This window comes from Bufo bufo, chromosome 6 (genome assembly GCF_905171765.1).
Source record: "Bufo bufo chromosome 6, aBufBuf1.1, whole genome shotgun sequence".
NCBI classification, from domain to species: Eukaryota; Metazoa; Chordata; class Amphibia; order Anura; family Bufonidae; genus Bufo; species Bufo bufo.
In genome coordinates this window covers 281,939,858-281,965,238 of record NC_053394.1, presented here as the reverse complement: position 1 = coordinate 281,965,238, position 25,381 = coordinate 281,939,858, and the positions used below count along the sequence as shown (strand labels likewise).

At 46.2% G+C, this 25,381-nt stretch overlaps 1 protein-coding gene across 1 annotated transcript; it reads left to right on the top strand.

Moving 5' to 3' along the window:
• Window positions 1-2,955: 2,955 nt before the first annotated feature.
• RDM1 (RAD52 motif containing 1) lies at window positions 2,956-23,085 on the top strand. Its single transcript, XM_040437810.1, has 7 exons — window positions 2,956-3,094; window positions 5,840-6,019; window positions 15,497-15,619; window positions 19,886-20,048; window positions 21,312-21,410; window positions 22,533-22,621; window positions 22,757-23,085. Exons 1-7 carry the CDS (start codon window positions 2,996-2,998, stop codon window positions 22,853-22,855), a joined length of 852 nt encoding a protein of 283 aa, XP_040293744.1. The 5' UTR covers window positions 2,956-2,995; the 3' UTR covers window positions 22,856-23,085.
• Window positions 23,086-25,381: the final 2,296 nt, after the last annotated feature.

Genomic DNA, 25,381 nt, shown 5'->3' with positions numbered 1-25,381 from the left:
GCACAAGATACCACAGTGCAGTACAAAATACCACAGTGCATCACAATATACCACAGTGCAGCACAATATACCACCCCAGCAGCACAAAATACCACAGTGCAGCACAATATACCACAGTGCAGTACAATATACCACCCCAGCAGTACAAAATACCACAGTGCAGCACAAAATACCACAGTGCAGTACAATATACCACAGTGCAGCACAATATACCACCCCAGCAGCACAAAATACCACAGTGCAGCACAATATACAACCCCAGCAGCACAATATACCACAGTGCAGCACAATATACCACCCCAGCAGCACAATATGCCACAGTGCAGCACAATATACCACCCCAGCAGCACAAGATACCACAGTGCAGTACAAAATACCACAGTGCAGCACAATATACCACCCCAGCAGTACAAAATACCACAGTGCAGTACAATATACCACCCCAGCAGTACAAAATACCACAGTGCAGCACAATATACCACAGTGCAGTACAATATACCACAGTGCAGCACAATATACCACCCCAGCAGCACAAAATACCACAGTGCAGCACAATATACCACAGTGCAGTACAATATACCACCCCAGCAGTACAAAATACCACAGTGCAGCACAAAATACCACAGTGCAGTACAATATACCACAGTGCAGCACAATATACCACCCCAGCAGCACAAAATACCACAGTGCAGCACAATATACAACCCCAGCAGCACAATATACCACAGTGCAGCACAATATACCACCCCAGCAGCACAATATGCCACAGTGCAGCACAATATACCACCCCAGCAGCACAATATGCCACAGTGCAGCACAATATACCACCCCAGCAGCACAAGATACCACAGTGCAGTACAAAATACCACAGTGCAGCACAATATACCACCCCAGCAGTACAAAATACCACAGTGCAGCACAAAATACCACAGTGCAGTACAATATACCACCCCAGCAGCACAAAATACCACAGTGCAGTACAAAATACCACAGTGCAGCACAATATACCACCCCAGCAGCACAAAATACCACAGTGCAGTACGAAATACCACAGTGCAGCACAATATACCACAGTGCAGTACAATATACCACCCCAGCAGCACAAAATACCACAGTGCAGTACAAAATACCACAGTGCAGCACAATATACCACAGTGCAGTACAATATACCACCCCAGCAGCACAAAATACCACAGTGCAGTACAATATACTACCCCAGCAGCACAAAATACCACAGTGCAGCACAATATACCACAGTGCAGTACAATATACCACCCCAGCAGCACAAAATACCACAGTGCAGTACAATATACCACAGTGCAGCACAATATACCACAGTGCAGTACAATATACCACAGTGCAGTACAATATACCACCCCAGCAGCACAATATACCACAGTGCAGTACAATATACCACCCCATCAGACGCAAATGCTACAGTGCTGCACAAAATACTGCCACCCTCACAATATACAACTGTATCACTGTCCTGAGGACGGTGATACAGTTGAGTTCAGGAGGGCACTTGTGGCCGTTGGTCGGGTACATAAGTACTTGATGATCCTAGCATTAATTAATACTGAAAGCATCAGACCATCATGTGCCCAGCCAGCATCTGTGAGGAGGGCTCGAGCAGCCCCCTGGTCATCGACCCACTGGAAAATTTCCCGATAGGACAGGGATCAGCAACCTTTGGTACTCCAGATGCTGTGAAACTACAAATCCCACCATGCAAACATGCTCAGCTGTTCTTGTAACTCCCATAGAAGTGAATAGAGCACTCTGGGAGTTGTAGTTTCAGAACACCTGGAGTGCCGGAGGTTTCTAATCCCTGCTATAAGGTCTATGGCCAGTCTGCCTCTGGCAGCCAGAAAGGCTACTTTCACACTCGCGTTTTGGCTTTCCGATTGTGAGATCCGTTCAGGGCTCTCACAAGCGGTCCAAAACGATCAGTTTTGCCCTAATGCGTTCTGAATGGAAAAGGATCCGCTCAGAATGCATCAGTTTGCCTCCGTTCAGTCACCATTCCGCTCTGGAGACGGACACCAAAACGCTGCCTGCAGCGTTTTGCTGTCCGCTTGACGAATCTGAGCCAAACGTTTTTTTCTGACACAATAGAAAATGGATCCGTCCTCCATTGACTTTTAATGGAGTTCATGACGGATCCCTCTTGGCGATGTTACAGTTAATACAAACGGATCCGTTCAGATGCATGCGGTTTATTATTGTAACGGATCCGTTCGGATGCATGCAGTTGTATTATTGTAACTGATCCGTTTTTGCAGATCCATGACGGATCCGCCCATAACGCGAGAGAACTGCAGAACTGCTCTTTGTTAATTCTGAGAAATTGGGGATGTGAGTATTGAATTTGTACTAAGGAGGCATCACTCTGTATGCAGACCTCCCAGGAGTCCTTTTTTTTGGAGGGACAGTCCCTCTTTTTGACCCATGTCCCTCTTTTTGATCTGAGGGATAGATTTACATTATTACATTTACCATATTGATCCAGGAAGTGTTTCTCTGGTCCCTCTCTGTATATTAGGGCCTGCCTTCTATATTATTTTATTATTTGATGCCATTTGGATTTTAGAAATTTCGATATACAGATTATTTTTGCACTATTGTGCACTAAGAAAATTCTTAAAGAAAAATGGACTTTCCTCTGTCCCTCTTTGGGAGGTATGCGGTTACCACATTATTACTACTGTAAAAAATATTAACACTTCCATCTGAGTTATTTGCGCACAAAAATCCATCCATATCCTGCCTTCAGGGACAGGAGTCCAGATAAACCCATAGGAAAACCTAGAGCACATACTTAGTCTGTGCCCAATACAAAAATGGCCGCTAAAGTTTACAAAATTCAATGATGACGCAACGTTTGATGCTATCACATGACTATTCAAAGTTCTCCGATTCGCTAAAAGTGAAAATAGGCGGGGCCGGTTTCCCCCCTTCCCTTCGCGCGAGCCTTCTATTAGCAGGTCAGGCCATGGAGCCTGAGGTGTTGACTTTCACGATCCCGACAGAAAGTAATAAAATCGTCTTTGTGTGGAACATCACGGCGCAGCTACCGGAGGCGGACATTTATGTGAGTCTCGTCTGTACCGCCTGACTCCATAGAGCTGAATGGTGTGCGCATGCGCATTGACCCGTGGAGAATTTACTGGTTGCCTATGTGTCTGATCTAATGCTTTCCTATAAGCAGTATTGTGGTGAAATCATATTACAGATGTATTATGCTCAGGCTCAGAGACCTCTGTGGGGATAATACAGTTATTACTGGCATATGGCTGCGTTATACCTAGAGAGGGCGGAACTAATATATCCCTGTGTCATGCTCCGCCCCTTTCTCCCTGTACAAGGGGTAACATGGTGTATCAGTTTTGTCCGGAGTGTTCCTTTAACAATGGGGGGATTATTAATGCAGTTTTCTGGTGTAAAAAGGCGCAAATGTTTGTGCCACCAACTTTACGTTTGTTTATGCCGCTCTCTGTTTTTCAAAAAGAGGAGGGGCGTGGCCTTTGCAGCTTGTCCGATTTCTAGTTATTTCCCAGAAAACTGCCATCAGTTACATTATGCCCTCTTAGTAATTTTGGTGCATCGTATACCCTCACAGCGTCTGATTACGACTGGCGTAATTCATGCTGTTCATAAAGGGGTTGTCTCACTTCAGCAAATGGCATTTATTATGTAGACAAAATTAAAGGGGTTATCCAACCTCTATAATGACCGGGCACCTCATATGGGTTATACTTACCCTGCTCCCCGACACCCTCATCCCTCCTGATCCCCTCAGGCCATGTCGGGGGCAAGCCTCCCTAGCGTCACCCGTGATGACATGCAGCGGCGACCGTGCGGGGATCACAAGCAACACGGGGAGCGTGGTAAGTATAACCCATATGTGGTGCCCGGGCATTGGGGGGGTCATTATAGAGGTTGAATAACCCCTTTAATACAATGCATTTAGCTTACCTCCCAACTTTTTGAACTTTTTTTCCCTACTTATTTCTATACCAATAGTTTTCTTTCACACAATAGCGCAAAAATGATCTGAATAGAGAAATAAAAAAAAAATCCAATTTGCATCATATAATGAAATAATTTACAAGACGGGCTCCAATATACAGCAAACACTTCCTGGGTCAGTATTGTAAATGTAATAAAGCAAATCTATACCTCAGATCAAAAAGAGGGACACTTGGGAGGTCTGCACTTACTAATGTATTGTTATTATCCATATTGCCTCCTTTGCTGGCTGGATTCATTTTTCCTTTACATTATACACTGCTTGTTTCCATGGTTATGACCACCCTAAAAATCCATCAGTGGTGGCCGTGCTTGCACAATATAAGAAAAAGCATCTGCCTATGCGCGCGCCCACGGTTGAGCCACTACTTTTCCTTTAGGCCTCTTTCACACAGGCGTTGCGGGAAAATGTGCCGGTGCGTTCCGGGAACACCCGCGATTTTTCAGCGCGAGTGCAAAACATTGTAATGCGTTTTGCACTCACGTGAGAAAAATCGTGCATGTTTGGTACCCAAACCCGAACTTCTTCACAGAAGTTCGGGCTTGGGTTCGGTGTTCTGTAGATTGTATTATTTTCCCTTATAACATGGTTATAAGGGAAAATAATAGCATTCTGAATACAGAATGCATAGTAAAACATCGCTGGAGGGGTTAATTTAAAAAAAAAAAAAATTTAACTCACCTTAGTCCACTTGATCGCGTAGCCCGGCATCTCCTTCTGTCTCCTTTGTTGAATAGGACCTGTGGTGAGCATTCATTATAGGTCAAGGACCTTTGATGACGTCACTCCGGTCATCACATGGTACGTCACATGATCTTTTACCATGGTGAATCACTCTGCAATGGCATCAGCCATCTTCTTTGGAGTGGTCTGCTAGGGTAGCAGCATCACAACCAGGGAGAGAAAGACTTGGCAAACTGATAAGAGCCAGCTCCTTCCTGGGGAGCCCCTAGACCCAGTTCAGTTGGTACGTGAGAGAAGGTGAATCACCATGGTAAAAGATCATGTGACGTACCATGTGATGACCGGAGTGATGTCATCAAAGGTCCTTGACCTATAATGAATGCTCACCACAGGTCCTATTCAACAAAGGAGACAGAAGCAGATGCCGGGCTACGCGATGTTTTACTATGCAGCGATGTTTTACTATGCATTCTGTATTCAGAATGCTATTATTTTCCCTTATAACCATGTTATAAGGGAAAATAATAATGATCGGGTCTCCATCCCGATCGTTTCCTAGCAACCATGCGTGAAAATCGCACCGCATCCGCACTTGCTTGCGGATGCTTGCGATTTTCACGCAACCCCATTCATTTCTATGGGGCCTGCGTTACGTGAAAAACACACAAAGAGGAGCATGCTGCGATTTTCACGCAACGCACAAGTGATGCGTGAAAATCACCGCTCATGTGAACAGCCCCATAGAAATGAATGGGTCAGGATTCCGTGCGGATGCTGTGCGTTCACCTCCCGCGCGGAAAACTCGCCCGTGGGAAAGGGGCCTTAGTGTGCAAGCACGACCACTGCTGCTGGTATACAGGTGGTCGTAACCATGGAAACGAGCAGTGTATAATGCAATGGAAAAATGAATCAAGCCAGCAAAGGAAGCAATATGGACAATCACAATACATTAGTAAGTGCCTTGTATTAACTTTCTCTGCGTGATAAATGCCATTTGCTGAAGTGAGACAACCCCTTTAATAAATGCCACCCATTGTGTCACCTAGCTGCGGGGTCTGGTGGTGGATTTACCAGTGGTGATTTCTGGGGTGACCCGTTCTCACACACGTCTCTTTTTTGTAGTGCTCTATGCAAAAAGTGTTTTCTCACTTTGGACCTCTGTACTCCCTGAAGCTGTTGCCAAATGCTGGTGTGGCAGAGCCTGGTTACTATGCCGTCATCAAGTACTTCTCCGCCCAAAGTGCCAAGAGGGCACAGGCCGCCTGTGACAAGAAGCATCTCTTTCAGGACACCCCTGTGAAGGTAAGTGCTGATTTAGGTCTGGTTGTCTTCTGCAGCCTGACCTGATCCATACAAGTACTACCCAGGGAGTATGTGCTTGTGGTGCCCAATCTGTCTACAGGTGGCCGTGTGCAGCAACTTGTAGTTTATGGATGAGCGGCAAAGCCACAGAAGTGGGACTCTCGCCCTCCTCCATTCCTTCATAACATAAAGGGTATGTCTGCCTTTAAATGTATTCATGGAATCCTAACAGACACTTAACCCTTAGGATACCGGAGGTTTTTTTCATTTTTGCGTTTTCGTTTTTCTTCCCTATCTTCGTTGAGCCATAACTTTTTTTTTATATTTCCGTTCACATAGCTGTAGGAGGGCTTATTTTTTGCGGGACAAGTTGTACTTTCTAATGCCACCATTAATTATGGCATACAATGTAGTGTGAAGAGGTAAAACAAAAAATCCAAATGGGGTGGAATTGGAAAAAAAACAACGCAATTCCTCCACCGTTTTACAGGTTTTGTTCGCACAGTGTTCCGTTTGAGGCAAAACTGACCCATGCCCTTTATTCTCTGGGTCAGTACGATTACAACAATACCCCATATGTATAGTTTTATTTTATTTTTATGTCTAAATAGTGTAAAAATAAATTTAAAGGGTAACTGTCATATTGTTATTGTATTTGCTAGTTTATTAGAGCTGGGCATGTATACCTGAGTTAGTCTGTCAATGATTGTCAAAAGATCTGTAATTACCGTATTTTTCACCCCATAAGACGCACTAAAATGGGGGAAAAACGCTAGTGCGTCTTATGGGGTGAATACAGGGCAAAGAAATATAAAATGTGCGGCGCATTGCTTATGCTCGGTACATCGCAGGCTGCTGTTCCTATACAGCGCAGCCTGCGATGTCCTTGCATAAGCAATGAGCCGCACATACTGAGTTACCATAAGAGGGAGAGCACGGCGGCCGCAGCGCATGCTTCCTGATGGGGACCAGCCGCAGCGTGTCAGATCTGCTGTAGCTGGTGTAGGGTAAGAGACCGGCCGGCCCTGTCGGGTGCTGGATGACAGGGACCAGCCGGCAGATTTGCAGTGAGAACGGTGGAAGCGCGGGAGCAGATGAGGGGCGGAGCAGGCTTTCCTGCCACACATGCCTGCTCCACCTCTATGTCTTCACACTGCCTGCTCCTGTGTTACCAGGCATAAGGGCTGATGAGAGGCTAGGGGGCTGATGAGAGGCTAAGGGGAGGATGAGAGGCTAGGGGGCTGATGAGAGGCTGGGGTTCTGATGATAAGAGGCATGGGGGTCATTTATTTTGTGGCTTTTATCTGAGGTCTGATTGGGGGGCATTCACTTTGGGGTCTGAGCTGAGATCTGATTGGGGGTCTAATCTGAGGTCTTATTGGGGTCTTATTAACATTGGGGGGTCTGATTAGGGCTGTCAGCTGAGGTCTGATTAATATTGGGGGTTTAATTGCTGGTCTGACCTTAGGTCTAATGAAATTTTTTTTATTTTTATTGTCCTCCTCTATAACATCGGTGCGTCTTATAGGGTGAAAAATACGGTACCTTATAATAACAGCTTTCATTAATGTCTCCTGTCCCTTTCCACTGGTCTCTTAAAAGAGCGTTGCTATGGTTCATCTGTCTCCGGCTAATCATAAACAGAAGACGGAGGGGCGGTCCTCCACACTGCATGGCTGCATTAGTCTTCAGAGTGAGGAGGCGTGTCTCTCAGTAATCCAATCTGATTGGCTGGCAGGGAGCTGCTGGCTACAGCAAGTGTGTATGGGAAGTGAGGGAAGGCAGTTTTGGCCTCAGAGACCTGCCGGCCATGACACCGGCTGCCTGTCCGAGCGGGTGCCATGTTTGCCTATGACTCAAGCGCCATACATGTACAGCACTAGTAGCAAAAGGGTTAAAGGGGTTTTCCGGGAGTTACATATTGCCCAGTGCTATCACAGTCTCATGCAGGGGATGAAAGTTATTCTTCATCATGGAAATCAACTTGGATATTATCCTTCTCTCACGTACCAACTGGACTGGGTCTAGGGGCTCCCCAGGAAGGAGCTGGCTCTTATCAGTTTGCCAAGTCTTTCTCTCCCTGGTTGTGATGCTGCTACCCTAGCAGACCACTCCAAAGAAGATGGCTGATGCCATTGCAGAGTAGAAAAAGGCCCTAAGAAGTGCTCTCTGCACTCCAAAACCTCTCAGCCTCCTAGGGTCACAGCAGGCTCTACCTCCTTTTCTGTATAGCGTGTCCATGTTCTCTGCCCAGTTCAACTTATTATTGAGGAGCACACTCAGGTACTTATAAGTTTTGACTATCTCAATGTCCATCTCCTGGATGTCCACTGGTTCTCCTTAGTCTTCCCAGTATTGATAATAAGGTGGTTCAGCTGGCACCAGTCCACAAATTCCCAGGTCAAATCTCTGTACTCCATGTCATCCTTGTCTGTGATGAGGCCTGCTATTGCCGAGTCATCAGAGAACTTCTGTAAGTAGCAGCTAGATGAGTTGTACCTGAGGTGTACAGTGTGAAGAGGATAGGAGCAAGAACTGTACCCTGAGGTGCTCCTGTACCTCCAGGGCTCTCGCATACTGTGGTCGGTTTGTCAGGTAGTCTAGGATCCAGTTGGAGAGTTGGTGGTCCACTCCCACAAGATCCAGCTTGTCTTTTAGTAGACCTGGCTATATGGTGTTGAATGTACTGGAGAAATCAAAGAGCACTCTTCTTATAGTGTTCCCTGTTTTCTCCAGGTGAGAAAGAGCTCAGTGTAGAAGGTGGATGATGACATCACCCAACTCAATGAGCTCACTAGAGGGCGGAGATGTGTGAGAACTAACCTCTCCAAGACCTTCATCACGTGGGATGTCAATGCCACCGGTCTGTAGCTATTGAGGTCCATTGGATGAGGTGTCTTTGGAACTGGTACCACACAAGATGATTTCCACAGTTGCGGTACCTATCCCAACTACAGGCTCATATGAAACATATATGTAATATTACCACACAGCTGATCACCAGTCTTAAATAGCCTGGCACTGATGCCATGTGGCCCTGCAGCCTTCCCTGCCTTGATCCTCCCGAGTTCCTTTCTCACCTGGGCACTTGTAAAGATCAGACTGTAGCCAGATGACTGATTGCTAGGTTGACTGATCTTTAGGCGAGAGCTAACAGCAGGAGGCGAGGTCACCGTTAGTGTGGGAGGGGGATAGAATGGCATGCTGGGATGGGAAGAGCAGGTGTGTGATCAAACCTATTGAAGAATAGATGGAGCTCATTAACCCACTTTTTATCTCCTACCTGAGAGACAGGCTCAGGCAAGATGGCCGCCCCCATAATCATGTTCAGGAAAATAGAATACAAAAATCCCCCTACCAATCTGATAGTGATGACTAGGGATGAGTGAATCGACTTCGGATGAAACATCCAAAGTAAATTCGCATAAACAGGGCTCCAGACTAAAATAAATACCTAGTAGGCATTGGCTCCTGAACTGAAAAATTTAGGAGCCAAATTAAATTTTTAGTCGCCAAATCAAAACCGAATAAAATTTTTGGTATCGTGACAACGCTACGCCGATCAGATTGGCGTAGGGTTGTTTCGATACCAAAGTTTTGATTCGCTTTCATCACCATAAAAAAGTATTGCGATACTCAATACCGTGAAAAATAAAAAAAAAACACCAAAAAAAGCCGCGTGCATTTTATGAAACGTTCGGCCCATAATAAAACAGTCCTATCCTATTTTTTGGGGTGACAAGGTGACTAAAAATGGCGAATGCTCACCGCATAGGAGAAATTTTTAAAAAATTTAATAGTTTGGACTTTTCGGACACAGCGCTATGTAATATGTTTATTTATTGTTTATATATTTTATATGTAAAATTGGGAAAGGGGGGGATTTAAACTTAATATTTTAGGGTACTTTCACACTAGCGTTTTTCATTTCCGGCATAGAGTTCCGTCACAGGGGCTCAATACCGGAAAAGATGTCTTCAGGTCAGTCTTTTTGACTGATCAGGCAAAAGATAAAACCGCAGCATTCTACGGTTTTATCTCTGGCTAAAAAAAACTGAAGATTTTCCTGAATTCCGGATTCAGCATTTTTCCCCATAGGAATGTATTAGTACCGTATCCGGCATTCAAAATACCGGAATGCCGGATCCATCCTTCCGGTTGAACCGTGCGATTTTCACGCATGGTTGCTCGGATGAAAGTCTATTCACTGTATTACTTTCCCTTATAACAACATGGTTATAAGGGAAAATAATAGTATTCTTTAATGCAGAATGCGTAGTAGAAGGTCAATATAATAAACATTATATACACCCCAATATAATAAACATTGGTGGCGCAGTGCGCCCCCCCAACACCCCAGTATAATAAACATTGGTGGCGCAGTGCGCCCCCCCAACATAATAAACATTGGTGGCGCAGTGCGCCCCCCCAACATAATAAACATTGGTGGCGCAGTGCGCCCCCCCCAACACCCCAGTATAATAAACATTGGTGGCACACCCCTAGTATAATAAACATTGGTGGCGCAGTGCGCCCCCCCAACACCCCAGTGTGATAAACATTGGTGGCGCAGTGCGCCCCCCCCCAACACCCCAGTATAATAAACATTGGTGGCGCAGTGCGCCCCCCGCCAACATAATAAACATTGGTGGCGCAGTGCACCCCCCCAACACCCCAGTATAATAAACATTGGTGGCACACCCCTAGTATAATAAACATTGGTGGCGCAGTGCGCCCCCCCCCAACACCCCAGTATAATAAACATTGGTGGCGCAGTGCGCCCCCCCAACACCCCAGTATAATAAACATTGGTGGCGCAGTGCGCCCCCCCCAACACCCCAGTATAATAAACATTGGTGGCGCAGTGCGCCCCCCCCAACACCCCAGTATAATAAACATTGGTGGCGCAGTGCGCCCCCCCCCAACACCCCAGTATAATAAACATTGGTGGCGCAGTGCGCCCCCCCCCCCCCCCCTCCCTAGTATAATAAACATATAAACATTGGTGGGCAGTGCCAATGAGGGTTAAAAAAATAAATAAAAATTAACTCACCTCCTCCAATTGATCGCGTAGCCGCCGGTCTCCTGCTCTTTCTTCAGGACCTGTGGTGACGTCACTGTGCTCATCACATGATCCATCACCATGGTAATGGACCATGTGATGGAGCTCAGTGATGTCACCACAGGTCCTGAAGAAAGAGCAGGAGACCGGCAGCTACGCGATCAATTTGAGGAGGTGAGTTCATATATTTTTTTAACCCTCATTGGCACTGCCCTCTGCGCCACCAATGTTTATTATACTGGGGTGTTGGGGGGGGGGCGCACTGCGCCACCAATGAAGATAACTGGCCTGTTAATACAAATACAGGAGGCGGGTGCCGGAATCAAATAGCCGACACCTGACCTCTATGACAGGGAGCTGCGATCAGCGGCAGTTAACTCCTCAGGTGCCGCTCCCTGTCATAGAGGTCGGGTGTCGGCTATTTGATTCCGGCACCCGCCTCCTGTATTTGTATTAACAGACCGGTTATCTTCATTGGTGGCGCAGTGGCCACAGCCCCTCCCCCTGTCCCTCTTCTTATTGGCCGCGGCGGCAGCAGCACAGGGGGGAGGGAGAGACTCTTCCACAGAGCTGCTGATAAGAACATGATAGTTAATCTTCTGTGCCCGCCGCTGTATTCAGAGCTGCGGCGAGGCTCTAGTCGCAAATGGCGACAAGACTAAAAAGTCTTGTCGCCATTTGTAAATTCTAAGTCGCATTGGTGACCATTTTGGTCGCCATCTGGAGCCCTGATAAAGCTTTGTTCTAATACTGTACGGAGCAGGAGCTCCGTACAGTATTATAATGTACTGGCTCCAATGAGCCGAAGTCATTACTTCGCAAAGTCTCGCGAGACTTCATATAATAACTTTATAAATCAATTTGTACTGTAAAAAAACATTTCCCGAACTTGGGTTCGGTTCCAAGGTTCCACTTGTTCGGGAAATGTTTTTTTACAGTACAAATTGATTTATAAAGTTATTATACGAAGTCTTGCGAGACTTTGCGAAGTAATAACTTCGGCTCATTGGAGCCAGTACATTCTAATACTGTATGGAGCTTCTGCTCCATACAGTATTAGAACAAAGTTTTATGCAAATCGACTTCGGATGTTTCATCCAAAGTCGATTCGTTCATCCCTATGGATGACCTATTCTGAGGATGGGTCATCAGTATTGGAAACTGAACAACCCCTTTAAGGTGACTCAAATGCTTATGTAGAAGAAATCCTTATGTAATCGGTAGAATGGTGAACATGTTACTTATGCCTCATGCACACGACCGTATTTTTTTGCGGTCCGCAAAACGGGGTTCCGTTTTCCCGTGATCCGTGACCGTTTTTTCGTCCGTGGGTCTTCCTTGATTTTTGGAGGATCCACGGACATGAAAAAAAAGTCGTTTTGGTGTCCGCCTGGCCGTGCGGAGCCAAACTGATCCGTCCTGAATTACAATGCAAGTCAATGGGGACGAATCCGTTTGACGTTGACACAATATGGTGCCATTTCAAATGGATCCGTCCCCATTGACTTTCAATGTAAAGTCTGGAGTCCCTTTTATACCATCGGATCGGAGTTTTCTCCAATCCGATGGTATATTTTAACTTGAAGCGTCCCCATCACCATGGGAACGCCTCTATGTTAGAATATACTGTCGGATATGAGTTAGATCGTGAAACCTCATTTCCGACAGTATATTCTAACACAGAGGCGTTCCCATGGTGATGGGGACGCTTCTAGTTAGAATATACTACAAACTGTGTACATGACTGCCCCCTGCTGCCTAGCAGCATCCGATCTCTTACAGGGGGCCGTGATCAGCACAATTAACCCCTCAGGTGCCGCACCTGAAGGGGTTAATTGTACTATCATATCCCCCTGTAAAAGATCAGGGCTGCCAGGCAGCAGGGGGCAGACCCCCCCCCTCCCCAGTTTGAATATCATTGGTGGCCAGTGCGGCCCCCCCCCCCCCTTCCTCCCTCTATTGTAATAATTCGTTGGTGGCACAGTGTGCGCCCCCCCCCTTCCTCCCTCTATTGTAATAAATCGTTGGTGGCACAGTGTGCGCCCCCCATTGGCCCCCCCTGCCTTTATAGCATTAACAACATTGGTGGCCAGTGTGCGGCCTCCCATCTCCCCCCCCCCTTCCCCGATCATTGGTGGCAGCGGGTTACTAGCAATAGTACAATAGTAAAAGATTCATACTTACCTGGGAGCTGCGATGTCTCTGTCCGGCCGGGAGCTCCTCCTACTGGTAAGTGACGGTTCATTTAGCAATGCGCCGCACAGACCTGTCACTTACCAGTAGGTGGAGCTCCCGGCCGGACACGAACATCGCAGCAGCAGGTAAGTATGAATCTTCTACTATTGTACTATTGCTAAGTAACCATGGCAACCAGGACTGTAGTAGCGTCCTGGTTGCCATGGTTACCGATCGGAGCCCCAGCGATTAAACTGGGACTCCGATCGGAACTCCACTGCCACCAATGATGGGGGGGGGGGGAGATGGGAGGCCGCACACTGGCCACCAATGTTGTTAATGCTATAGAGGGAGGGGGGGCCGATGGGGGGCGCACACTGTGCCACCAACGAATTATTACAATAGAGGGAGGGAGGGGGGGGGGCGCACACTGTGCCATCCTTTCAAGGACCCTTTGGACCCGGGATTTAAATTATTAAGGTTCAGATAGCCTGGCGGCTAATAAGTTCCCGTTTAAGGTCTGTTTTAAAATGTAACATTTATTTGGTATTCTTTAAAAAATTACGGGAAAATAGAAAAGAAAAAGAATATAAAATTCCAGTGCTATAGTGCTTGGTGACAGTAATGATTCTATTTGATTTGTTATTACTGCTTATATTTGCAGTCTCTATCCTTTGTATATCTACAACTCTGTCCTGAGGAATTGATCAAGTTGTATTGCCCTGCTTCAGTTTGACAGGAATATCTACAGCCCAAGCCTGAGATATAGATCTCCGTCAATCCTGCATCAGAGTGGATCGAGTCTGTATCGCTCTTATCCCTTGATTCCTCTTGAGGATAGAGCGTAACTATTTGTCTCGGCTAACCCAGTGTCTGCAGCGCACCGGGGGCCGGACTCCAAGCACACTGCACTGTCTCTAAAACCTAAACTTGCAGCTCCCCCGACATGTTTCACCACCGATGTGGCGTCTTCAGGGGCTAAGGAGCTACTGTGCCACCAACGAATTATTACAATAGAGGGAGGGGGGGGCCGCACTGGCCACCAACCTATTATTACAATAGAGGGGGGGGGGGGGGGCCGCACTGGCCACCAATGATATTCAAACTGGGGAGGGGGGGGAGAGTCTGCCCCCTGCTGCCTGGCAGCCCTGATCTCTTACAGGGGGCCGTGATCAGCACAATTAACCCCTTCAGGTGCCGAAGGGGTTAATTGTGCTGATCACGGCCCCCTGTAAGAGATCGGGTGCTGCCAGGCAGCAGGGGGCAGTCTTGTACACAGTTTGTAGTGTATTCTAACTAGAAGCGTCCCCATCACCATGGGAACGCTTCTGTGTTAGAATATACTGTCGGTTCTGAGTTTTCACGAAGTGAAAACTCAGCTTTGAAAAAGCTTTTATGCAGACGGATCTTCGGATCCGTCTGTATAAAAACTAACCTACGGCCACGGATCACGGACACGGATGCCAATCTTGTGTGCATCCGTGTTCTTTCACGGACCCATTGACTTGAATGGGTCCGTGAACCGTTGGCCGTGAAAAAAATAGGACAGGTCATATTTTTTTCACGGCCAGGAAACACGGATCACGGATGCGGCTGCAAAACGGTGCATTTTCCGATTTTTCCACGGACCCATTGAAAGTCAATGGGTCCGCGAAAAAAAACGGAAAACGGCACAACGGCCACGGGTGCACACAACGGTCGTGTGCATGAGGCCTTACAGGAACGTATTGCAGCAAGAGGGGCGTGAGGGTCACGCTGTTTATAAAAAGGACCTATCATCATTTCTGACATGCCTATTTTAATAGCTACATGCATTCCCCATGTAATAACAATTCTGGAGCAATTATTCCTATGACTCTATGTTGTGCCATCCCTTTTATTATTCCTACTAGAAGTTATAAATGAAAGGCTAGCAGTCTGCAGTAATGGTACAGAGGGGAGGTAACCTGTTGGGTGTGTACCTGCACAGAATGAAAATGGCAGCACTGATTGGATAGAGTGAGTCTGTGCAGATACACACCACAACTGGTTACCACCCCTGTGTACCCTTACTGCAGACTGCTAGACTTTCATTCATAACTTCTAGTAGGAGTAATAAAGGAATGGCACAACATAGAGTCATAAGAATAAATGCTCCAGAATCGTTATTACATGGGGAATGCATGAAGCTATTAAAACAGGAATGTCAGGAGTGGTGGCAGGTCCTCTTTAATGTGTCTTTGTCTTTTTCATGTACCTAGGTGCAAATATGTGTCAAGCAGAAGGGATTTCCGTACAAGTCTCTGGAGCTGTACAGCCACAAATGTCATGAGCTGGCTAACTACTACCTGGGGTTTAATGGCTGGTCAAAAAGGATAGTTGCTGTAAGTATTTGCTATCTTTACTTCATCCTGTTTACAGCTTGCTACTATATTCAGGGGCATGAAGGCAAATTAATATTTGGGGAGTCTTTACAAGTTATTTCTGTGGATGGCTAAGTGGCATGTGTCCATTGAGCCACTGATGAGGATCCCATCCATACAGAGATGCATGGAATATGGCCACTAGTAGTGCTGCTTCCACAAGGGTTGTCACCCAGCTTTCCCAGGCTCCTGAAGGATACTTTTAGCTGTTAAAGAGGTTGTCCGGTCCCAAAATCAAAAAAAGATTTTGTGCTCCTAACACCTCTCACCATGCATACATATGCCCCCAATACCTGTTTTTCATGTCTGAGCTTTCTTTTCTCCCTGGAAGACATCACATTAGTCTACTTTTACACTGGTGTTTTGGTTTTCCGTTTGTGAGATCCGTTCAGGGCTCTCACAAGCGGTCCAAAACGGATCAGTTTTGCCCTAATGCATTCTGAATGGAAAAGGATCCGCTCAGAATGCATCAGTTTGCCTCAGTTTGCATCACTTCAGTCTCAATTCTGCTTTGGAGGTGGACACCAAAACACTGCTTGCAGCGTTTTGGTGTCCGTCTGACGAGACTGAGCCAAACGGATCCGTCCTGGCACACAATGTAAGTCAATGGGGACGGATCTGTTTTCTATGACACAATCTGGCACAATAGAAAACGAATCCGTCCTCCATTGACTTTCAATGTTTGTCAAGACGGATCCGTCTTGGCTATGTTAAAGATAATACAAACGGATCCGATCTGAACGGATGCAGACGGTTGTATTATCTGAACGGATCAGTCTGTGCAGATCCATGACGGATCTGCACCAAATGTGAGGGTGAAAGTAGCCTTATCCTGGCAGATCTGTTTACTTTCTCCTTACTCTGCTCTGTCTGCAGCACACTCCTGTGTCTTTCTACACCCAGAATAAATCTAATCCTATCCTGTGTGATACAGCCTTCTGAGCTGTGTATCTAATCCCATCACTGACCGTCTGCAGGCTCTTCCCTCACATGTGTATCTAATCCTATCCTGTGTGATACAGCCTTCTGAGCTGTGTATCTAATCCCATCACTGACCGTCTGCAGGCTCTTCCCTCACATGTGTATCTAATCCTATCCTATGTGATACAGCCTGCTGAGCTGTGTATCTAATCCCATCACTGACCGTCTGCAGGCTCTTCCCTCACATGTGTATCTAATCCCATCACTGACCGTCTGCAGGCTCTTCCCTCACATGTGTATCTAATCCTATCCTGTGTGATACAGCCTTCTGAGCTGTGTATCTAATCCCATCACTGACCGTCTACAGGCTCTTCCCTCACATGTGTATCTAATCCTATCCTGTGTGATACAGCCTTCTGAGCTGTCTATCTAATCCCATCACTGACCGTCTGCAGGCTCTTCCCTCACATGTGTATCTAATCCTATCCTGTGTGATACAGCCTTCTGAGCTGTGTATCTAATCCCATCACTGACCGTCTGCAAGCTCTTCCCTCACATGTGTATCTAATCCTATCCTGTGGGATACAGCCTTCTGAGTGGTGTATCTAGTCCCATCACTGACCGTCTACAGGCTCTTCCCTCACATGTGTATCTAATCCTATCCTGTGTGATACAGCCTTCTGAGCTGTGTATCTAATCCCATCACTGACCGTCTGCAGGCTCTTCCCTCACATGTGTATCTAATCCTATCCTGTGTGATACAGCCTTCTGAGCTGTGTATCTAATCCCATCACTGACCGTCTACAGGCTCTTCCCTCACATGTGTATCTAATCCTATCCTGTGTGATACAGCCTTCTGAGCTGTGTATCTAATCCCATCACTGATCGTTTACAGGCTCTTCCCTCACATGTGTATCTAATCCTATCCTGTGTGATACAGCCTTCTGAGCTGTGTATCTAATCCCATCACTGACCGTCTGCAGGCTCTTCCCTCACATGTGTATCTAATCCTATCCTGTGTGATACAGCCTTCTGAGCTGTGTATCTAATCCCATCACTGACCGTTTACAGGCTCTTCCCTCACATGTGTATCTAATCCTATCCTGTGTGATACAGCCTTCTGAGCTGTGTATCTAATCCCATCACTGACCGTCTACAGGCTCTTCCCTCACATGTGTATCTAATCCTATCCTGTGTGATACAGCCTTCTGAGCTGTGTATCTAATCCCATCACTGACCGTTTACAGGCTCTTCCCTCACATGTGTATCTAATCCTATCCTGTGTGATACAGCCTTCTGAGCTGTGTATCTAATCCCATCACTGACCGTTTACAGGCTCTTCCCTCACATGTGTATCTAATCCTATCCTGTATATAAAAGAAAAAACCAGAGAGAGGCAGCGCCTCTTGTGTAGAACCTTACAGACAGTAATACAGAAATACACTGATTGTGCTTACCATGTGGTGTTGTGAAAAGTCACAACACCTATGTTTCGCCTTGCTGGAATTATTCCCATCCAGTCTGCGGGGGATGGATCTGCATCTGCTGCCTTGGTCTATGCCCTTTTTCCGTCGCTCACGGTCAAAGAGATAAAGCAGGTAAAGTTGAAAGAAGAAGATCGGACCAAATTAAACGGCGCTGATGCAGAAGAAAGACTCAGTGTTGAGATGTTACCATATAGGTAATCTTTTATTCAAAAGTCTACGCGTTTCAGGGGCGGACTGCCCCCTTCATCAGGACAATAAAACTTATTAGGATAAAACATGTGTTCTGGTGTGCTTTACTATATAAACTCTGTTTGGGCGCGATGTGCAGTGACATAGGGGGCGTGAGGGGGGCGGTTTGTGGGCGTGGAGGAGTCTGGTGTTGCTAAGCTACTGTGACCTCCCTTACGGCCGGTATTGGTGTTCTCAAGGCAGTGGGTAGGGGAGATTAGCATAAAGGGCGGGGATAGGGCGGGTTCCATGGCGGGGGGAGGATGTCTGTGGTGTCGGAGGATTGAACATTAGACGCTGGTTATAGGCAGAGATGTTTGCCGATAAGAGGGAGGTGCCATCAATTGACCCCCTTTAGCCATCCAGTGCCCCTATTGTGCCATCCAGTGCCCCTATTGTGCCATCCAGTGCCCCTATTGTGCCATCAGTTGACCTCCTTGTGCCAACCATTGCCCCCTTGTGCCATCCAGTGCCCCACTTGTGCCATCAATTGACCCCCTTGAGCCACCCAGTTCCCCTATTGTGCCATCCATTGCCCCATGTGCAATACATTTGCCCCCTTGTGCCATCCAGTGCCCCCCTTGTGCCATCCATTGACCCCCTTGAGCCATCCAGTGCCCCCTTGTGCCATCCATTGCCCCCATGTGCAATACATTTACCCCCATTGTGCCATCCAGTGCCCCCTGTGACATGCACAGCATAGCGATCAGCCTCTGTGGCTGATTGCTATGCTGTCACTCCTGCACAGCGCTTACATCGCGCTATGCAGGAGTCAGTACAGGCTTCACATAGAAGCCTGTACGATACAGAGAGCGGCCGGCGGTCCTGCACATGCGCACTAGCATTCAGTTTAGTGCGCTGTGAAGACTGCCGGTGGGTGCTTTCTCCAGCTGAAGGCAGTGACTCATGACGATCCGTCTCCTGCTGGAGAAAGGAAGAGAAGACAGGAAGAGAAGAAGACGCACTTTCGGCCGGAAGCACTAAAAAGCCATCTGGAGGGACCACGTGACCGGGAGGAAGATCTCAGGAACGGCTGCACTCTGGAAGGTAAGTATGTGAGCAATACTCATTCCTCCACAGGTTAGCTTGTAATAGCCAAAAAAAGGTTAAGCCCGGAGAACCCCTTTAATGCAGTAATCACTTTCCAAAACTGTACTACAACACAACTATAAAGATTTGCTCTTAAAGGGAACCTGTCACCTCCAAAAACCATCCCAAGCCGCCAGCAGCACCTGACAGTAGCCAGCAGCGTGTTTCCGACAATAATTTTCTTCCTGAAGGCCGATGCGGCTAAAGCTCAGAAAACGTTCCTTTATTCCCTGCCGGCGAGAGCAGGGGTCTGGGAGAGCTGGATAACACCCCTGTGGGAGATGAAATGTTGACTGTATTAGTTGGCATTCAGTGTTCCTGTACATGTGTTAGTAGCTGCTCAGAGATGTGTGGTAACTAGTGATGGACTGCCGCTCCATGACCTTTCCCCATCAATCTAACAGTGTCACTTATCCGTTGCATCTGGTTTCAATACCCCATGACGAGTGAATGCAGAAAGTCAGAATAGACATGATATATTAGTATCTGATTTACCCTCCAGCTACAGAATATTTCTGGTTTGGATGATGACGAGGAGGAGGAATCAGAACCGCAAGAACAGTCAAAACTAAGATATCTGTGTGTGGTGGAAGTGACCCTTCCTCATTATGGCGTTCGCAGCAGAGGAGTCGGAGTGGCAGAAGACAGTATTACAAAGCAGAATGGTGAGAATTCATTTTTGAGTTGAATTGTGGATTGCTGATCTATTTATTCATACCTCTAAGGGTATGTTCACATGATGGATTTTGAAAGCACACTTTTAAAATCCAAGTGGAATCCATGCTGATTTAAAATTTATTTTATTTTATTTTTTTAAGGCACATTTTTTGGAGAGTTTTTGAGGCGTTTTTTTTATTTGTTTTTGTTTTTTTGGGAGGTGTATACTTCAATGCATTTTTTTTGCCTTGGATCCAAACCAAAAAAGGTTAAAAAAACAAAAAGTGCAGATATGTATGGAGCCTACTACGCGTTTTTCTCCACTTCCCATTCACATCAATGGGAGATTCATCGTAGATTCCGTCCCAATATAGGCTACGCTGCTTCTTTTTTGTTTCCACATGGAAAGTTCTACTTCCTATTGAAATAAATGGGAAGCTGTTTGGAGGCGCTTTTGGTGCTGATTCTGCATGGAAAAAATGCCCAAATCATGGCCAAAAACTGTTTAAGCGGGCTCTAAGGCTCAGTCACATTACACGCTGTTCCTCAGATGATGTAACGGCTGCAAACTACGACCTGACCGTTTCAGCAGTACTTACATACCATACACGTTAAAGGGGTGGTGCCATGATATAAACTTGTGTTTCTCAAGAGCAGAACTCAAACTCTCCCGACAGGTCTCGTTTCAGGTTATCCCTTTGAGTGAAAAATCTTGGTTGTCCCTGATTATCTTTTGTTCAATACCAAAGAAATTCATTTGTTGGAAATTCTCATTTTCAGGTTTGCTCAGTTCTACTGTTGACCATTATGTCAGTCCTAGTTATACGTATATGGGAGATTTATTAAGACTGGCATTTTACATGCTGGTCTTCATCTCTCCCCCGCTGGAGTCAGTTGCTCCACAATTATTAAGTGCAGTTCTGTGCACCAGAACTGAAATCTATGACAACAGTAGAGCAAATATAGGTTTCAGGTATAATCTAGGACAGTGTCCTGGCGTAGATTATAATGTACCAGACTGGCTATGCCTGGCACCCCCCACTCCCAGCACTGCTCACCACTATTCAAAAAAGCCACAAAACCCATAAAGTTGCAAAACATTTTTTGGACTTTTTGATGCTAGTTTTCTGGTGTACAGCGGTTGATAAATGTTCCTCCTAGTGTAAGCAAAATGGGCTATAGATTTGGCGAGTTGACTTTGTGGATGATATTCCAGTATATGTGTTTGTATTTTATATAAAAAGAAAAATTTTGTTGTGTGTTTTTCCCAGATCCAGTGGAATTTATATCAAAGTCTGGGAAGGTGCAAAAGTATTCTGAGCAAAGGGCTTTATCTAACGCTTTCCAGAAGATCCTGTTGGTGGTTTTCGGTAATAGTCATTGCATTGTGATTTAGGTGTTTTTTCTGTGCATTAATATGTAATATTAAAAGGGTTGTCTGACTAGAGGGCATATCACAAAATGGCCATATTTTTCACTCTATAGGACGCACCAAGATTTTAGAGGAAGAAAATTAAAAAAACATTTCATCAGACCTCAGATCAGACCCCCAGTCCTTATCAGACCCCCAATATTCTTCAGACCTCAGATCAGACAAAAAATAAAGTAACTTGCCTCTCCTGCTCCTGACGGCACCGTCACTCTGGAGATCCAGCATGCTCTTTTGGCTGCACTGTACTGTGGCCTGACGTTGCACAGTGACAGGTCATAGTACGCACTATGTCCTGCCGCTGTACACCATCAGGACACAGCACAGTGCTGCGCACTGAGAAGACCAGCTCATCCCTCCCTTGTCTCCTTCTCCCTTCCATAATGGAAGCGCTCATTAGTACTCTCTTTATAATACGCACTGCCATTTTCCCCACACTTTTGGGGGGAAAAGTGCGCCTTGTAAAGCGAAAAATACAGTATACCATTAAGTGCAACACTTTGAATGGAGTGATTGCGACCTGAGCTGTCTGCTCCTAGTTCCATTCACTTTGTTATTTCTAGCGACTTCTGAGAACAGCTGATTGTGGGGGGTGCCAGGTGTTGGACCCCCACCAATCTGATATTGATGACCTATCCGAGGAATAGGTCATCAATATCTTGATTCTGGACAACCCTTTAGCTTCCAAAGTGCCCATGTTGCATTTGAGTGGGCAGTATTATAACAATGTGGGTTGCCCCTCAGGGAATGTTGGTCAGTTAGAAGTACCGAGAAGGCACACCACTTTCCTGTGTTTCCAGGCCACATATAATATGGAAGGGACTCAAACTGGTTTTCTTGGCACTTCTGATGAGTCAGAAGTCCTTCCTATTAGGATATCAAAGTAGCTAGGACAGTCTTTGAGAGGTGCCCTATACTGGTGTGCATAATATACTACAGCAAGGCCCCACTAGCCAACAGTTTCCTGTGAATATCAGGTACAGAAATTAGGTCTGTGCAGTCAAGTTATTGACCCTGGTAAGAATAATGTACACAAGTTTTATGTGTCTTCCTACCAATGCAGACAGTGGTAAAGTTGCTGTGGAATATGTTCCTGGTGAAGATGATACCTTGGATTGCCTAACAGAAGAAGAATTGCAAGGGCTTATTCAGGTGTGAACAAACTCCCCACTGTGTATTGTATTAGCCATTCAGTGCTTTCCAGCTATCAATAAAAACGAATGTTTTTATCTGCAGTCCCATGTAAAAACACAGGTGTCTCTCTGTGATGTATGTTCTGTGTTGCAGGTAAATGACTTTACTTGGACTCCACTGGATCCAGGAGGAGAAGATGAAGAGGACTGGGCAGAACTCTCATTCCATGAAAATACTTTGGTAGATTTATAAGAGTAGCTTTTTATACTTGTAATTTATATTTGTACTTTGTTGACATTAAATGTATAATGCTATTTTGTGAAATGTATTATTTTGAGTTTCTTTTTTGTGTCTTTTCCATGAACCCTTTTACTGTCAGGGGTTTTTGGACATTTTACACTTCTGGCTGCCAGCACAATTTTGACATGTGCAAATAAAACCTAAATTACAAAATAAAAAAAATCCATATTTTCTGAAAAAGTCCTACACCTGTCACATTGTTAAAATGCCACTCGGCACTTTAGGGTACGTATTGCGGTTGCAACACAGCGGCACTGCTGTCAGGTACTGTGCAACCATACAGGCCACAGTGGGCCCTAATTAAACTACAATACCGCAGTCTGCATTGCTGTGCGGCACCTGCAATACTGCCTTCCCATTAACAATGCAGACTGAATTAACAGTCTGGTCCTCATCGGTCTAGTTTCAGGGCCTGTATGGCTGTGCTGCACCTGTCACAACCGCACCGTGTGGTCATACCCTTATACATACAGACACCTTCATGTAATTTTGTATGTGTAATTTTTCATACAAATTGCATAAAAGTTGATATTCATACATAAAAGTGACCAAAACAAAAAGTTATATGCACCACACCTCCTAAAAATAAATGTTTGTCATGCATTCCACGTAGGTTTACATTTACATATCATCAGAAAACCATCAGAGCTGGAAAGGACAAAAATCCAGCTTTTGAGGCTACTTTCACACTAGCGTTCGGGTGTCCGCTCGTGCGCTCCGTTTGAAGGGGCTCACGAGCGGCCCCGAACGCATCCGTCTGGCCCTAATGCATTCTCAGTGGAGGCGGATCCACTGAGAATGCATCCACCTGCCAGCGCTCAGCCTCCGCTCCGCTCAGTGAGCGGACACCTGAACGCTGCTTGCAGCGTTCGGGTGTCCGCCTGGCCGTGCGGAGGCGAGCGGATCCGTCCAGAGTTATAATGGAAGTCAATGGGGACGGATCCGCTTGAAGATGACACCATATGGCTCAATCTTCAAGCGGATCCGTTCCCCATTGACTTTCAATGTAAAGTCTGAACGGATCCGCTCAGGCTACTTTCTGACTTAGAAATTTTTCTAAGTTATAATGCAGACGGATCCGTTCTGAACGGATGCAAGCGTCTGCATTATAGGAGCGGATCCGTCTGATAAAACATCAGACGGATCCGCTCCGAATGCTAGTGTGAAAGTAGCCTAAGCTGGAAAAATTAAAAAAGGAACAACCTATGAAAACTCTTTGAAAAATGAGTGCACCCCCAAATTTACATGTTTACTGTGACTACTCTTCGGTGAGGGAAGCATACTGGAGCCTCTGCTGACAGCTCAGGAGCTAAGCTTGCTTGTCGGGAGAGAGATAATGCTGCACTGTAAGAAAGGGGAGCCTCTGCACTGCTGTAACTAACCAGGCCGCAACATTTTGAGAAGTATTCGCGGCGGATCCGTTCAGATAATACAACCATATGCATCCGTTCAGAACAGATCCGTTTGTATTATCTTTAATATAGTAAGGACGGATCCGTCTTGAACACCATTGAAACTCAATGGAGGACGGATCCGTTTTCGATTGTGTCAGTAAAAACGGATCTGTGTGATGACGTAGGACGTCGCACTCTCCCCACCTCCCGCTGTCCCGCTTCCTGCTCTCCCGTCCTGGACCTCGATTGACGGCATCTGGGGTTTCCCCGGACTTGGGCTGCTTGGCGGTTCTGCCTGTTTCTTTTGCCTCCTTGCCTTGGTATCGGGATTGGGACTGCCTGCTGATTACTTGTTTCTCTGCCCTCTGCTTCCCCCGTAGCTGCTGGTGCTGGTCGCTGGCCTGCGTTGGTGTTCTCTCCTTTTTGGCTGGCCCCTGGTGTTCCGCCTTTTTTCCTGGAGACCCCCGCTCCAGTCTCTGCAGATCGTTGCTTGGTCCTCTGGCTCCCTGTGGCCTGCTGGTCTCCCTGGCTGCGATTCGTGTGTCTCCCAGCCGGGTCGGCTGATGGCCTGAAAAATCGAAAATGAGTGAGATTGCTCCTTTACTGTTTTTATTTGTGACTAAGTAACTAATGAGCTAACTATGCAACTAACCAACAAAAGGCTATTATAAATGTCAATCAGAATTCTTACCTGGAATGTCAGAGGTCTGGGGGACAGAAGAAAGAGACAAGCGTTTTTTGATCTGATGCATGTACACCTCCCAGCTATTGTATGTTTGATAGAAACACATCTTACCGGGGAGACCTCCAGGGCGGCCACCAGGGAATGGGCTGCGCACACGTATCACTCTACCTTCTCTAGTCACTGTAGGGGAGAGACTGTCTGTCTATATTCATAGAACGATTGACTTTACGTGCGAGGCATCTTCTGTTGACCACCAGGGGAGATTTGTCTTCCTATACTGTAAATTGGCTGGGAAGATGTGCATTATAGCTTTTGTCTATATTCCACCTCCATTCTCTTTCTCAGAACTTAATTGTTTGTTAAAATTTATTGATAAATTGCCAGAATGTCCTACATTGA

Excerpts from the sequence above, each read along its gene's own strand:
- RDM1 (XM_040437810.1), top strand. The coding sequence starts at position 2,996 with ATGGAGCCTGAGGTGTTGACTTTCACGATCCCGACAGAAAGTAATAAA. Across the intron at positions 15,620-19,885 it reads GGTCAAAAAGGATAGTTGCT|CTACAGAATATTTCTGGTTT; the intron begins GTAAGTATTTGC and ends TTTACCCTCCAG. Across the intron at positions 20,049-21,311 it reads CAGTATTACAAAGCAGAATG|ATCCAGTGGAATTTATATCA; the intron begins GTGAGAATTCAT and ends TGTTTTTCCCAG.